At 27.6% G+C, this 18259-nt stretch overlaps 1 protein-coding gene across 3 annotated transcripts in view; it reads left to right on the top strand.

Moving 5' to 3' along the window:
- The window catches only part of kat80 (katanin p80), a 130065-nt gene that overhangs the window by 74540 nt on the left and 37266 nt on the right, over positions 1–18259 (top strand). For 2 of the 3 annotated variants that reach the window (XM_075358011.1, XM_075358012.1), the window contains 3 exons: positions 800–942; positions 3749–3930; positions 6340–6507. In XM_075358011.1, coding sequence (XP_075214126.1) covers positions 800–942; positions 3749–3930; positions 6340–6507 — 493 coding nt within the window. Of the gene's footprint in view, positions 1–799; positions 943–3748; positions 3931–6339; positions 6508–6970; positions 7078–18259 lie in introns of those variants that run through there. The other variant, XM_075358013.1, reaches the window with a different exon arrangement.

The raw sequence follows: 18259 nt of genomic DNA on the forward strand, positions 1-18259 counted from the left end.
GGGTAAAAATGGCCAATTCCCTGATGAGGAGAGTGGTTGAATGTGAACCTGATATCAGGAGATCTAGGTTCTCTTGTTGGTAGAGTGGCTTTCTCTTGTTATGGTTTCTCTAGACAAGCTCATTTTTTTGTCATCTACCTCTTTTTCTTATGTTCATTTGGGGACTCTAGCTAATTTTTCAATAGTTTGGGATTCTTTGTTACTTTTGTATGAAATGTTTTTCAGTAAAGTGATGTACTGAGCTGACATGACAGAAGTAGTTGTAAGGCTATCCTCTTTTTTTTAAAAAAAACATGGGCTTACTTTGCCATACGTTAGTACAAACACACACACACACACACAAACTTGTGTTGCTGTGTATATGAGAAGGATTTTGTCCACTAATGAAAATTCTGTTTATTGAAGAATTCATTGTGGTTGAAATGTGTATGGGCTTCATCTGACATCCACAGAAGAACTCGTCTAACTTGTTTATTTTTGTAACAGAGAACTACCAACAGAATTGCTACTCCTTTTTCCGTGAGACACTTAAATTTTCCTCACTTACTTAAATGGAAGTACATGGCCTAATTATTAATTTTTTGTGCCCTCTTGACTTGAGTATGTATGATGTAAATTAAGCTGTTTTTATGTCAATCTTTAAATTAATTTCTTCAGTGGTAAAAATTGTTCTAACATTCCTTTCACTATTAAAAAACATTTTGAAACTTTTAAGTATATGAAAAACTATCATATTAATTGGGGGTTCTTAATGAATAGTTTTTGTAGTATGTTTTATTATTGTGTTTTGTTGTTGCAGGTTAAGTAATATTCATCATAGCCCTAGTGAACCAATGCTTAGTCGTGTGCCAATAAGTCAGCATAAAAACAGTACCATTATTGGCCGAAGTAGCTTCCAACCATTTAATATGAAATCTCAGATGCCATCTCATACAAATAATAGTCAGTATTTTATTAAAACTTATTTTGCTATTTTTTTATTTCTATTCCATATGTAATGTATAATTTATTTTGTACTTGCTTTTGTTTTATGATATTGTGTAATTTTTAACTTTTTAAGATTATATAATTGAGACCTATATAATGACATTAACATTCTTTCTGTATGCCCCCACAGAATGTTTAACCAAACCAATGGTCCAATAAATTTTTTTTCCTTCAGAATGGCAATATTTTTATTTTTTTATTAAATCTGAATTTAATCAAAAATTAAATTCAGATTTAAAGTTTGGAGCTGTCAGAATCTAAAAACATAATGTAGGTTGTTTAGTTTGTCTGATTTCATATTGTTTGGCCCAAAGATTATTAAAACAATTTATGCTTGTCCTTATTTATGCTTCCAAAATAGAATTTCAAAATAATAAACTAGTAAGTGGTATTACAGACTAGTAAATTTCCTTTACCAAAGAAATTTATTTTGTTTTTGACTTTACATCAAAATTATTCTTATTGTAATTTTTTATGCATTATAAATTTTCTTTATATAGTGAAGTGATTGTAATATATGTGCATTTAAAAATTTCCATTAATTTAATTGAATTTTGTAATTTGAAATACAAATAGAAATATTACATTAATATAGTTATTTTAGTTATAAAAAATTCTGCTAATATCCAATATTGGTATCTTTTATTAATAAATAGGATCTACATAAGAAGAAAGCTTATGAATTGTAAAAATGAAACCTTTTTAAAGGACTTTATTACCTTATGTATATGAACTTTTTATGATCTACTTATCATTTAATTTAATGTATTTTTTTGTGGAAGTCGCTAATGGTTACAAAGCTTCCCTTGCATTGTTTAATTAATGATACTTTGATAATTACTAGAGTAGGTTGAATCTTTCATAGTAGCTGCTGATATAACTGAGTATATTATATCAAAAAAGTACTTGCTTATTCAATTGTAGCTCCTTCTAAGTCATTCTTGTCGCAACAAATTTAGATCAGAACTTTTCCAAATTTTCTTAACATTTCTGCAAGTCTTTTTTTCATATGGAATTCAGCTGTATCATTGTTTTGTCTATATCTGTTCCCAAATTGTGACTTGTAATTGCATTTTCGGTTTGGGAAATCACAGGCACATACAACAGAACTCAAGTTAGCTGAACTTATTAGAATGGATTGATTGATTCATTGAGAGCTTTATTAAACCCTTTTGGTTATTTTACATAAAATGTTTATATGTAACAATATTAAATGCTAAACCCTAACACAAATAATTTTTCACCATAAAATCACCACCATATGATAAATTCTATTAATTTCATTAATAAAAATTTCAATTTCCAGTTTGCATATTAGATGATTATTCAATTCATTCTCACATAATTGCTACATGCTCTTCTAAATTGTACTGTACTAACTTTATTCTTTACTTCTCTTGGCATACCATTAAATAATGTAAATCTATTGTAACATAATAATCCATGTTGCTATTTTTTTCATTCTTTCAATCCTCAAATCTGTTTTATTCCTTAAAGAATGATTGCTAACATTTTCGATAAATGTGATACTTTTCAATAAGTACACAGGAACTTCTCTATATCTTTAAAAATTAATATTAATCTTAAGAATGATTTCCTTTGTTTAATATTCATTCAATATAATGAATTCATTCTACATTAAATTAATACTTGTGAATCTGGATGTTTTTATGTTGGAATTTTCACTTACGAGATTTGAGCAGGTTTGGTGTTTTGCATAGGTAAACACCAACTTGAAGAGAACGAGTAACTTATGAAAAATTTGACAACAAATTTTGTAACCATTCTGTAAATTCCTAAATCAACCATTAAAATTGTATTTGTTGAATCTTCACTAACATTGACAACATTGTTATCAGCCATTTCTTTGATAAACCCATAATCCTTCAAAATGAATTTCCGAGTTCTTTTAAAAGTCAAGATTTTAACTTAAGTCTATAAGAATGTTATTCACTTTGTACCATTTCAACCATTGTTAAGTGATCATACTATTTTTTTATTTGTTTAATCAGTGCATCATTGCTGTCAAATGCTTTCTGAATCTTCCACGTTATTTCAGTTTGGGTATTGTTTAGTTTTTTGGCAAAACTTGATGCAGTAGGATTGTTTAACACATTATGTCAACTGGCACAAAGTGATAAAAATATTTTGAAGGGTTTAACCCAATATATTTTATTTTATTTGTGGTTACAAATATGTTGTCCAGTTTCCTGTATTTATTTTTGTTAAACTAATTAATTTTCTTGAAGATTGTTTCATAATGTTTCTCTTTAGTTTGGGATACATAGCAGTTTAACTCTTAACTATGGATTGATTAACTTTGGATTGGTGACTGTTTTTCTTTCCATTAATGATTAATCATAATCATGGTCTTTATTATACTTGTGAGTTGATTAAAAAAGGGGTGTTTGATTCAGGAAATTTTTTTGATTAACTTGGCAGTGTTAAATTTGAATTTATAGGGAATTTCCAAGATTAAAATACATTAATGTATTGATTTGCATATATTGATTTTATTAAATTATATTGCATGTTATTGTATAAATTGAAATTATTTCAAGAATTAAATTTTAGTAACGATAAATTACCATTTACATTTACATTTCATTTAATTTCTTGATTTTGGAACTTAATGTTATTTCTTTGAAGAACATTTTAAACAGTTTTTTAAGATATTATTTTATTAATTTGACTCTCAAATTAAAAAAAAGCTCAGTTAATGAAGGTTTATTATTTATAAACAACTGAATTTTTTTTTTAGCGCCTCCTTTACCTAAATCAAATAATAGTGGTTTAAAGATTTCTGTGGAAGTAGATAGGCCGAAATCAGTAGCAAATGAATCATTGCCACCTCCACGCCTTTGTAAAGAAGATAAGGATGATGATATCATTCCGATGACTGCTGATAAACCAACTGGTCTTGATTTGGAAGACTTTCTTCCTGTAAGTATTTTATAAAAATTAATTAAAAATCAGCATTGTGTTAAGGTTTTTTTATACAATATTCTATTCATTTTGTTTTTTTTTATGAGTAATGAAATATATGCTAAAAATTAGTATTTTAAGCAATGAAACTGTTAATATGTTAGTGATAAAGTAATCTAGATTATACAGCAGATTGTAAGAATCATTGTTTCTAAAGGCATCTCTTAAGATGTTTAGACTAAGGAATAGAAAATTAAGGTCCTTAATAAAATATGCTTTCAGGTTGCGATTATTCAGCCAGATGTACCATGTGTTGATTATGTTTGCTGTAATCAAGTTATTAAACATGGTTTTGATTGAATCCATTTTACTCGTATTATATTATAAAAATAATATAAAAAGAAAGAGTTTATTTCAGTAAACTGTACACTGATTTATAAATATTATATTTTTATCTGTTGAACCTTTATTATAACTAGAAAAACTCATTGCGTCAGTTGTTGAACTGACAAAACTACATGTTATTCTGAATCATGTCCTATTTTATCAAACTGAAAATGGAAAGTCCTAATATTTTGATAAAGAATGCAAGTTACTTACTATATTTATGTCAAACATGCATAAAAGATTCATTTGGTAAAAATCTTGAAAATATTATGAGGTTGCACAGACAAGGATTTATAAGAGAGACTTAATTATATGATTTTTACATCAGTTTTAGTACATTCATGACTTTGTTACAATGTAAGGGCTTATTCATCATTATGCAATATTCTATACTTTTATTGGTTTTTATGTACCTATACTAATAATAATTGCAGGTTTGGTTATTAGTTTGACAATCATGAAATTATATATAGCAAAAAATAAGTTTTCATTGTAGCCATGAAAAGATCAACATTGTGCATTCACATCTTACTGTTTAATGTTAATAAGTATTATTATAATTAGTAAATAATAGAGCATTCCTCTGCTGAAGATTACAAAAATTTATTTGACTGACAAGTTTATGTTAATAATAAATATGAAGCAACAGCACTAAGCCAACATTAGGTAAAAACATCAAAGAAGTAAAAAACATCGTGCTTACTTTACTTCATGTGCAATAACAAAACTATAACATAAAATTTAAATAAAGTTAATAAGCATGTAACAATACACCTACACTTTATATGCCACCATATTGGTGGTATTATACCATATATGCTGTGTTGTTCACCCACATTGTTGCTGCTCTGCCAATTGCAAATTGTTAAGTGACTTGTAAACATATGAAATTGTAATTTATGGCTTTATATATATATATTTTAGAAGGAAATAAAAATTAATTTTTTGTAATCAATTACTAAAATTTTATCAATATGACACAAACAGATGAATTGTTTAATTTTTAGGAAAATGAAAATGGTGTATTTAAAAAAATTGTTAGCTTTATGGTGTCTGGTTTATTATCTTTTTCTAAGTTTTTTTTATATTTTATTATGTATTTAAATTAATGTAATTTATGGTATAAGTAAAATATTGAAGTGGTTTTGGATTTTTCTGATGTATGGATATTAAACATGCTTCATAAGCAATTTGATAATGAGAAAAACGTCTGAAATGCGTATGAATTTTTAGCTGGCAGTGTGCATTGTTCATAAGGAATTGCCAGTTATAAATTAATATTACTGATTATGACACTTTTATAGGGAATAATTTTTATAGACAAATAATCCACTCATTTTTCTTTTATTTTTAATTGTTTGTCTACTAAATAGAAGATAAGGATGTGTAACAGCTGTTTAATTTTAGGTTGAATAGCTCCATCACAGCTTATGTGATGGTATATTATCCAGGTTCAAAAACTATTTGAAGACTTGATTTAAATTATTGAATTAATGATGCACATGGGTTAAAATTAATATTGTCTCAGAATTATCAGCTTGAGACCAAATAGAGAGCAGATGCTGAACTCTGTTTGGTTTACATTCTAAGATTATAACATTAAAATATTTAAAAATAATTCAATTTAATTTTACCAGAACATAAAATATTTTACGTTAAAAAGTACCATTCTTAGATAAAGGTATATTTTACCAAGAATCTATTATGTTGATGTGATTTTATTACATTTTATTATAACACTGGATTTTATTAAAAAAATGTTAAAAAGATCATTACTCCTCTTTGATTTTATTGCTAGCTGTAAATATTAATAATAGTTGGTTAAATTTGTTTAAGCTTTTATTGTGTTATCAGTTGAATTTTTTTTGTTTTAAATAATTATCAACTATTTTGTAAGTACACTTTATTAAAATATCAACAAGAATGGTCTTTAAATCCTTTGTATTATGTTTTTTTTTTTTTTTTTTTTTTTTTTTTTTTTTTTTTTTAGTAAAGGTTCTGTTTGTTTAAATTACTTTAGCTATTTGATTTTTTTTCCAGAAAAATTATGAAAGGTCATTGTGTTACCAGCAGAATTTTCCAGAAATGTCAGAATCAGAAGTGCTTTCTTCTATTATGCGTGGTCATGAATCAATGTTGACAGTTCTAAAAAATAGAGAAAGACATCTTCAAATAATTTATTCACTGTGGCAAAATAAAGATCTCAAGGTATACATTTTATTATTTTATCAAAATTTTCTTTTTCATTACTTTATTCGTTCAGTGACATTTAGTTCGTACAAACATTTTTGAAGTAAAATAATTTTCCTGTAGGGTAAATTATAACTTTTTTGCGAATTAGATTTTCTTTTGTATAAAAATGTTTTCAAAACATAGAAATTTGTGATATTTGAGAGTAGTTTTTTTTAAGATAAAAAAATCATTAATGTGCTTAAATTATGTTATTTCATAAAATTGACTAAGTAACAGAATATGTATATTTGTAAGGCTACATACATGTTTACATATTCATACTAATAAAGCCAAATTATTTTATCTATAAAAACTAAATCAATGATATAATAAACAACTATAAGCATACTTAGTTGTAAGATTGCAAATTAATAATACTTAAAAAAAAAAAAAAAAGTAAACAGTTTTATGAGATATTTGTTTAATTTTGTTGTACTAGGAGGCGTAAGGGGCGTTACAGAAATAAATTGGACCCAAAAATTCTAGATTGGAACAGTGCTCCATAATTTAATAAAAGAATGAATGAAAATTTTACATTATAAATTTATACTTTGAATAATTTGTTCATGCAAAGAATGTTATAATAAATAATTTATGAATATTCAATCAATGTTCATATTCAGTTGCAAATTTATCATCAAAATTAAGTTTTTAATTACAATCATAAGTTTTTAAGTAAAAATAAACCAAAAAAAGGAATTTATATATATATATATATATATATATATCAAATTTTTATATATACCTAGACCAATTTTAAATTCAGTGATGGTTGTGTAGCTGATAAATTTAATTTTTGCATCCACTTTGATTTTGAATTTCCATGTGTGGTAATCTTCATGAAATAAGATAAATAAGTTAAAAAGTAGATTTCCGTCATTCATATAATTGCTAATATTTAATTATTAGTATTACTTGTCATTAATTATGCTGATAAATTAAATTACATTTTCTCCTTTGTTCTGTGTCCAGCCATAATTTTCTGTTAGATTCTGATTTACAAATTCTGACCAGGTGAACCTAATATGTAACTGAGCACTGATTGTGTTCATAGTCTACACATTCATGAATCTGAGACTCGACTACTAAAGGTCCCAACTAAATAAAGCTGGGAGTGATGTGTTTCCAGATTATTGTACGATTCATTTACACAGTTATATTGTGTTTTCAGTGATAAAATGTGTAAATAAATACTTTATTAAGTTGTGAAGACATTGTACAATATACTTGTGCTTGATAATTATTTATGGATAGCATTTAAATGTTCAGTATTTTAATACCTTATTGCTCAGTAGATACATTAAATACTCAGTATTTTAAAAAAATGTGCACAGTAGAATTATATAAAATATTCAAACTGTTAACTGTGCATAGTATTAAATTTAATGGGCTTAGTAAAAAGCTTCATTTTTTAATATAAAATAGACATTTATTGAACAAAATTCATTTATAAAAAAAGGTATTCTTGCTCCAACTGGTTGCAAAACTCTATTGAGACCAGGATTGATATGCACCTACAGCTGTTTTCTCTCCCACATGCCTCATAACCTCAAGAAATTTGTTTATATAGTAATAGTGATTAAAAATTTAAAGTCATAACAAATGAAATACTTGATTATGAGAGTGCATGGAAAAGAAAGTGACTACTGGGAAGTTATTAGAAATAAAAGGCAGCAGAAAACAGACAAATTATGAAAAAAGTATTCTGGACCAGGCTTCAGTGCCAGAAGTTCTGAAGAAAGAAAGTATTTGGAGCTTTCATTGAAATTGAAATCAGTGAAATGTGAATCAGTGAAATCAGTGAAATTGGGTAAAATAACAAGGACAACAATGCGATGCAACCTAACTTAACGTAATCTGTCCTAAGGTGATGTTTTAAATTGTACTGAATTATATTAAGATTAAAATTCTCAACTTTATTTTTATTATTTTTGTAAGTTTGTTTAGTAAAGCAGCCACTTTATAATGATAAATAAAATAAATAAGTATAAAATACTCAACTAGTTGAATTTTTTCCCTGAACATATTAATTCTTTTTTACTAAATGTTTAACATTTTTACTGAGTGTTTAGTATCGTCTTACTGTGCATGTAGTATTTTACTGAGCATTTTTCAAGTTTACAAAGCATTTAGTTTTTATACCGATTATTTTTTTCTATACTGGGCAACTAAATAAAATATGGTGAATTTGTACTTTCTGTTTACTTAAAATACTGGGCATTTAATTGATAGCGATAATTTATTGACCATTTTAAATTATTGTTATACAAATAAAATCAAAATATTACTTATTGTACATATATAAATATATATATATATATGTGTGTGTGTGTGTGTGTGTGTGTGTGTGTGTGTGTTTTATTATTTACTGTTGTTTATATTTATATATAACGTAGCAAACTTATTTTTAATATTATTGTTTTTAACAGTTTCCTGCTGTAATGCAATGTTTTGCCTGCCCTATCAAAAGACCTTAATGACATTATAAAAATCTCATGCCTTTAACAACAATGTTTCTTAAAGTGCTTTTTTAACTTTATGGTTAAAAACCAAAATATCTATTTTTCAACATTTCTTGATGACCAAAGGAGTTGAATTTTTGTTTCTTGGAAAGTGAAGAATGAGATGTTAGAGTAATTTACAAATAAAAGTAATGCTTGGGTATCAATCATTTAATTTGACAGTTAGCAATTGACAGCAGCACTAATGACTGACTAAATATATACTTAAATTAAATTATATCACTTTAAAAAAAATTAATAATTATGATTTGCTTTTGTAATGAAATGAAATTGTAAATTAAATGAGTAATTGAAGCAACTAAGTAAGTATTTTCCCTTTGTTTTATGGGCATTGTAATGCCTAATAAAAAACATATTTGTAGGACTTTATATTATTGACAAAGAATCTTACACAGAATTTCACAAAAGAGAACATTTTTTTCTAGGCTATTTTTTTTTTTCATTTGGATCCTCTTCCAATATTTAAACACTCTTTCTATGCGATTCTTCCTTTTTTCTACCATGCATGCTAATCTTTTTAAGATGTTCTTTTTTTCTGGAAACTTAACTTCTGAAATTAATATTCTGAAAAGAGATCTGTCCAGTAAGTATTCTTTCAATAAGTTCTTGAAACCATTTCATTTAAGTTTTCTTGTTTTCAAAATGTTAAATATCTGTTTTGTTAATCTACTATTTTCCATTCTGAACAGGTGACCATACAATTTTAATATACTTTTCTTTAAAAAATGGTCAATTCTTTTCCAGTTTTTGTAAAGATCTTCCTTTCTGAGTTTATAGATTTCTTCCTCTAGAATTGGACCGTGAATTTTTCTTAGTATCTTTCTTTCCACTTTTCAAATTCTTTTTTTTTTTGTTAAGAAATTTAAGCATTCAGATACATAAAAAAAAATTGTCTAAAAAGTATTGAGCCTTTGAAGGGCAAAATTGACAATACATTTATTGTTATTGTAAAATAACATTAAAAGACCACATACGCATCTTCATCTTTTTTTTATGATCTTTTACCATTTTTCTGGCAACATCATAATCCTGTCGCTATAGAACTTCTGTGGTTTCTAGCTGAAAAATTGTGACACGTGGTTTTCACAGACCTCTTTTGAAACTAACATAACACCATTCAGAGAATTCTGCAGAGATGAAACAAATGACATTCTGACAGTGCCAGGTCCAGGCTCTATAACCCACTGGGTTGGTCTAGTGGTGAATGCGTCTTCCCAAATCAGGTGATTTGGAAGTCGAGAGTTCCAGCGTTCAGATCCTAGTAAAGGCAGTTTCTTTTATACGGATTTGAGTATTAGATTGTGGATACCAGTGTTCTTTGGTGGTTGGGTTTTAATTAACCACACATTCCAGAAATGGTCGAATTGCGGCTGTACAAGACTTCACTTGATTTACATTCATACATATCATCCTCATTCATCCTCTGAAGTAATATCTGAACAGTAATTCCCAGAGGCTAAACAGGAAAAGAATAAAGATGGTAAAAGGTCCAGGCTATATGGTGAATGCATTAAAACCTTCCAATCAAGTTCTCTCAATTCCTGATGAGTCGTTAAAGGTATATGCGGTTTGATATTGTCAGCATGGTATATGAAACCCATTCTGTTGACCAATTCAGGCCGTTTCTTTTGAATTGCTAGGTGCAATCGCACTAATTGTTGGCAGTAGAGGTCTGAGTCTATTGTACTGCCTGATAGCAGCAGTTTGTGATGCACAATGCCCTTCCAGTCTCACCAAATGGACAGCATAACCTTCTTGGGCATCAGTGGCTTTGCCACAGATATGGAGCTTCTCCTCACTTTGACCACAAGTTTTTTTCGCACATTTTTGTCGTAAGTTATCCACTTTTCATCACTTGTGATCAACCACTTAAGAAATGGTTCATTTTATTATGTTTCAGTAGAGATTCACAGATAGAAATTCTATAGAGTAGATTTTTCTGTGTCAGATCATGTGGCACCCAAATGTCGAGCTTCTTTTTTGTAGCCAACTTTCTCCAAATGGTTTAACAACATGTGGTGATGGATGTTTAGCTCATTGGCAATATCATGACTGCTAACATGTCAGTTTTCCTCGACTCTGCCAGAGTATCCTTCTCTTTTTCTATGTTTGGTTGCCCACTGCAAGGAGCATCTTGGACATCAAAATTTCCAGAGCGAAAGCGACTGAACCATCATTTGGCTGTTATTTTTGACAACATATCTTGCCTATAAACAGCACAAATTTCTTCACAGGCCTGCGCACAACATTTGAACCTTCATCAAAATAAAATTATAAAATGTACACGGTTTTGTGAAAAGTTCACTCATCTTCACGGTGCAATACCTTATGTTTGAGTATAAGACTTCCAACACTTCTTGCACATCTACTAGCTTCAACTGCCAGCTGTTAAATGATGTTTGGCTGAGCCACTGCGACTCATATACCTTGAGATTTACGACGCTAATGCTATCTTGTGCGCAAAAGGCTCACAGCCTTTTAGACTACCTATTATTTACAGTTTTTTAATTGGCTTTAAATTCTTGGAGAACTTGGAAAAGTGATTCTCTATGAATTGAATCATAAAATTTTCCGAATTGTTGAATGGGTTTTCAAAGCAATTTGCTAAAGCTGTAAGATTTTCATCTGAGTTCATTGTTAGTTCTTCTTTTTCATTCTTAAAATTGATACAAAATGATTGATATCCATTTATTTTAGATTTAAAGGTCTGGTAGAAATCTCAAAGAGTTGTTCTTTTGAAACTTTTCCTTTAATTATTTTAATTGTTAATTACCATATTTTCTCTTCACCTGTTTAAAATTATTTTAGACATTAGTGTTTTAATTTTGTGACACCTTTCCATGTTAATTTTGTTACGCTTTAAGATGTTTTCTTAAAGCATATTTTTTCTCTGTCTTTTAAAATTTCTTTACACGTTTCATTCCATCAAACATGTCTCTTTCTTTTCCTTTAAGAAAATGTGTCTTCAGATTTTTAAAATTCTGTTTTCTAAAATGTTCCTATTGTTGTTTTTTATAGAAGCAATTTTGTCTTGAAATTCATTTAGAATGTCTTTTGATCTTCAGTTGTACTGTTTTTACTTCCTTATATTATTCTTCTGTTTTTTTGAGGTGAGATTTTGGTAAGGATTGAGTTTAATTTGCTTCACATATGATCTGAATCAAAATCTGACTTTCTGACTTGTACATTAAGAATTTATGTAATGATATTTTTGAAATTGCCACATAGTCTGTTTGAAATTCCCCTAACAAATGGTTGGATTGTTTCCTTGTTTTTAATTTTCTTGGTTGTTTGCATAAACGTGCGAACATTAATTTTAATTTAAAAATTTTACACAAATTTATTAATCTTTTTCCATTTGAATCTGTCTTTTTATAAACTGGATATTTCCCCTTAATTTTAACATCTTTTTCTTTTCCAATTTGTGCATTAAAGTCACCCAGGAGGATTTTAATATATTTAGGGTTTAATTTAGAGATCTTATCTTCTAACTGATGCCAAAAGGTGTTTACTCTTTCCTTGTTTATATTGTTATCATGGTTTATTGGTGTGTTGCAGTTAATAAAATTGTAGTATTTATTTTTGAATTTAATTGTAAGGATTGAGATTTTATTCAAGGGAAATTTAAATTCTATAATGTTATTTTCATAAGATTTCTCTACCAGGAAAGTTGTGCCAAAAATTAGAAGGTTAATGGTAGACTTAATTATTTCTCTGGGATTTCCTTTTAGGATTTTGAAGTTTTCATGAACAAAACTATTTTCATCACCAAATTCTTATATAGCACAAAACTTTAATTTGAAATTTACTTAGAAGTTTTAATTTTTGTTTTTTAAAGATAATTAACATCTAGGGTGTCAAGCAAATATTGTGCTTGAATTTGAGTTTTAGTTTTGAAGTTAAGCTTCCAGAACATTCTGATTCTTTCTTATTTTTCAAATTCTATCCTGCAAAATTAAGGTGAGATTGCATACATTTAGAGGTACGATGGATTTTTTACCAATTGTGGATTTCTTTTTTTAAATAATAATATTTTGCTTATTATTGAACTTAATTTTATGATGACTTCCATCCAAGAAGTTAACATCATTAAGACTAGAATTATAAGTTCTAGAATTTTCAAACAGCTGGTCAACATGCCACTTGCTACAGGAAGAGATGCATTTAAGTTTTGATTTCTGTTTGATCTACAGGTGGTATTTTATTTTTCACCTGCCCTACATATCTGTAGTCTTCCCCTATCTGCCACCTGGGGATGCACCTGGTAGAGGAACAGAGAGAACTTCCCCAGATTTTTGTAGACTGTTAATTATTAGGTAAATTAAAAGAATGAAGTATTCTATCAATCATGCAACTACTACAAGTAGAATAATCACTCATTTTTAAAGATTGTCAAACATTTAAATTGTTTGATTGGAGAGTTAATAAAGATCACATCCAATACTCAGGAGTGAAAATAATATGATCCAAATGCACGCAATTTTGGCCATTTTAATTTCATATCTGCTGTTTAAAAGGTTAAAAAAAATTGTATAATATTATTAAGATTTGGCTCTGTTGTTTAAGAAGCCAAGAAACACTCTATTTTTACATTTGCACTTCCCATTGATAAAAACTTTTACATCTTGACTAACATTTTCCCACAGGTAGAAGAATTATTTTTCTTCTTCATTCCTATGAAAACATTGTAGCAGTTTTTGTATTACCTGTACATTATACAACGCTATTTTAAGTTAATTAAGTACTGTTTATGTTACTTGGCAATGTGTGCTATTTACATTACATAATGAATTAGTTTTTAAGTTTCATTAAAGTCTAGTCAACTTTAAGATTAATATTTCATTATGCATTTTATCCATGAAGTATGTTGTGTTATTTAACAAAATATACCATTTCTTACAGTGAATATATTTTAACATTATTATTTATGATATATAATAATTTTTTGAATTTAATAGTATTTAAAATCTTTGGTAATAAAATTATGTAAATTTTAGTTCGGCAATTTGTTTTTGTTTAAAAGTAGTGTCTTACTAAACATTTTTTAACCTGTTTTTAATTGCATTTAATGTTTTATTGAATGTAACCAAGAAGTTAGGTGCATTCTTCAATAAGTAGGGCCTTTTGTAATAGTGTGTGGTGTAATAATGAATTAGTAGGTATTTTTTTGTTTATTTCATGTGTACATGTGTACACGTCTTCATTTCTGATTTCTTTGGAATTTTTAAAATTGTAGTATAGCAAAGTAAAATTAAAGAAATTTTACCTTTAACGAAAGATTTGTTCAACATATTCGATATTATATTAAGTCATTTTAAATAAAAGAGTGCTAGGTTCTGAACTCTGAGGTTCACCATACTTAATAATAACCAGCTCTGAAAGAGTATTTTGTTTGTTCTGCCAGCTGTGGAAATTAAAATGTAACTCTTAAACCAAATGGTTTAAGATACAGCTACATATCCCCCTTATTTAATAAGTTATTGATGAGAATTGAGTAAAAAATTGAATTGAGTACCCTCTAAGGTCTAAAAATATTTTTCAAGCATTTTTATCATCAAGATTTTGTTAAACATTGGCCAAAAAAAGCTGTTGAAGTTGCTGCAATTGATTTGTGTGTAGAAAATTGATGCTGAGACATTATGTCTTGTGTTATTAAAAGTAAAAGTGTGCTTTACTGTTGTTTGTTTTTACAACCTGTTTAGAAAATTCTAATATCAGAGAGATTGGCATATAATTATTTTTGTCTTTTCTATCATCTTCCTAATGTATTGGTGTAACTATAATGTTAACTTTTTCAGTTTTTTCTGGAATATACTTACTGTAAAAAAAACAACAAAAAAAACACATTTTAAATATTAGTTAAAAGGCTGCATGATTCTTTTCTGCAGAGGTTTATTAGTAGATTAAGCCACTTTGTCTTCCTCTTGAGCTCCATTTTTCTTATCATTATTATTTTTCTTTAAATTATTGTATATTTTATTTTTCCTCATTTAATGATTATAAGAGAATTGTTGAATGTACACTGTGGAAAATAAAGGAATTCTCATTCGAATCTACATATTAGTTTGTCTATATTATTTAGTAATTAGATGATCTAATTAATACTAATACGAGGGCTGTTCAGAATTTAACTTATGTTTTGAAATAAAAAACCACTCAAATAAAAAAAGAAATTTTATTATATACGTTTGAAAGGGACAGTCTTAACTATTTTTCTACATAGTCGTCATTTAAATTGAGGCACTTATCATAACGATGCACAAGCCTTTCAATTCCTTTTCTGTAGAAATCCACTGCCTTAGATTTTTGGCATCCATCTTGCACAGAACTTGTGATAACCAAGCTTCCCCGATACAATTTAATGCACTAAACTTTGTGAAATTTGGGGGAAATGAAGTGAGAGTTCTGTAATCGTAATGCGGCAATTTTCACAAATTTTATCGTTGATTTTCATAGTCAGTTCATCAATCACAAGGCTAGGCCAGCTACTGTGTTCATCATGAACATTGGTGCAGCCATTTTTAAACTGAATGTACCACTGCTTCACTCCACCTTCACTTATTATTCCATCTCCATTCATCTCACAAAGTTGCCGATGAATTTCAATTGATTTGAGGTTTTTTGCCAGTAAAAACCTAATCACTGAACTCACCTCACACTTAGCAGGATTTTCTATTGAAGCACACATTTCAATAATTCACAACGAACAAAGTAGAAAAATCATAGTCCACATGCTACAGCTGCATGATGTGTACTGAATGTAGAAATGCTTTGACGCCAAGATGGCTGCTCTATCCCCACCCATATCCACGCTAGGCACAAATGTAAGTTACTTTCTGAACCGCCCTCATACATTAATATAATGTGGATTAAATTCATTTGGTATTTCAATTTTAGGAACATTTAACTTCTAATGTTCTATTTCACTAATGTGTTGCTTCTTATCTTTATTTATCAGAACTGCTGGCTTCATTATTAACTAATACCCCATTTAGTTTTAGATATGTTATCAAATACTAAGAGTTTGCATATTTTACCTTTACTGAATTCATCATTTTTGACTGTATTTTTTACATTTCCTAAGATTATTTTTGAATTGCATTCATTTACAAATTATTTTCTCAATATTTTAATTATCAATGAAGAAAACATAATAATTGAAAAATTGAATTCTTTAAATAATGGTATTAAATTTACTTTAAACAGAGAAAATAATAATAGCATTGACTATTTAGACGTAAAATTCAACAAAAATTTTATTATTAATAAAATCTATATATATATATTTAGAATGTAACTCCCACTAACAAAAATGTACATTTTTTGTGGTGTACATTTTAGTGGGGGTTATTGATTTTTGATTAGGTTATGGTTTATTATATTTTTTATGTTTATTTTTTATTAGGTTATGGTTATGGTTTATGGTTATTAGGTTTATCAGTGTTTGTTGGGTTGTTTTTTTGTCATTTGTGGTTTGTCTTCATAAAGTTCTACATCTTGGACGAAACGTCGAGGTTTTCTGCATTTTTGTGTTATTTTGTTTGGTTGTTGACTTAATGAATTGCATTAGAAAATTTTCTATTAATTTGGATAATTTTCTCACTTATTTAGTTCTTTTTATGTTTGTCTAACCAAAGAATAGAGTATAGTTATTATTTTATATATATATATATAGAATGCCAACCAAACAGGATACCATAATACACTACAACTCTTTTCATCCTCAGAATCAAATTTTAACTCATTAATCTATAGAGCAATATACTACTTAAAACACAATTATATAAAATTAGACAACAAAATAAATAACATTAAACATATTACCTTAAGTAATGGATATGATACTAACTTAAATTATGTACCAAAATAAAAAATAAAATGTATATAAAGGACAAAACAAAACTATTAAATAATAACACAGTAAATGAATATGCCAAGGTTGAATGCAACATAAACTGTAATAAATTTAATAAAATATTTAAATTAAAAACAGCATATACAACCAACAACAAAATAATAAAACGCATAAATAACAAGGATCCTTCTATAAAATATGATAACAAATACAGTTTAGAAAAACAAGGAGTATATAGTCTTAGTTGCGAAAACTGCGATCTTAAATATATTGCAATGACAAATTGCTTATTTTCAATCAGAATTAAAGAGCATAACTAAAAATAATAAAGAATAATCTAACTTTGCTAAACACATTCTAGAAAATGGACGTAATTATAACACAAACAAATCTTTAAAAATATTAGAACACACTGACAATTATCATAAAACTGGCACATTGGAGAAATTACATATATATTTGAGTAAATAATAAATTAATGAACGAACAAGTCAGATTTGATAATGGCATTTTATTAAAATAAATTATACAATAACTAATCGGTTGGTAATACTTCATTTCATATCTCATAACAGTTGTAAACATCCTACTGACATGACATTTTATTTTACTTAACGTATAACTTATTTTAATTGTTGATGACCGACTGTTATGAAAATAACAATTTTAATTTTAATTATAATCATACATACGACACACTATATGCATGGATACAAATTTATAGTTTTAAATAATCCCTGATGATGAAGAAATGACTCTGAAAGCGCTTGGATAGTAGATTAAAAAGAATTTTTGGTAAGTAGAAATACATTGTTTATACAAATTGGCATTTCTTTTAAATGTTGAATAAAAATATATATTCTTTTGTGCTTTTTTGATAGAATTTGAATTTCAAATATTTGGAAGAATTTTTACATTCTGTACTTGCCCTGAAATCCCCAATTCTATTAAGCCTTTCCATAAGCCACAAGCCTTTTCATTCTGTAAGCCATAATTCTGAATTTATCACAATCTAATCCATCTACAAGTTTAAATGTATCATATGTGCATTTGCTAAAATTTTTTGTACATAGTTATCTTCATTTTAATTAATGATTGAACTTAATTTTACAAATTGTGTAAAATTTTGTTTCAATCTTGCATTTCCTTCAGTTGAACCATGATCTGTAAACTTAAAAAAAATTGTGGAGTTGTGTATATTAAAAAGGCTACTAAACTCCATTTCCGACTTCTAGAAGGGGTTACTTATGTTACGTGAAATTGGCATCCTAATTTGTTGCTATCCTGATATGTTTTTTTGCTTTCTTCATATATGATAATTGCAGACTTAAAAATCTGTGATAAAATTACA

Source organism: Lycorma delicatula, chromosome 2 (assembly GCF_047948215.1).
Source record: "Lycorma delicatula isolate Av1 chromosome 2, ASM4794821v1, whole genome shotgun sequence".
NCBI lineage: Eukaryota > Metazoa > Arthropoda > Insecta > Hemiptera > Fulgoridae > Lycorma > Lycorma delicatula.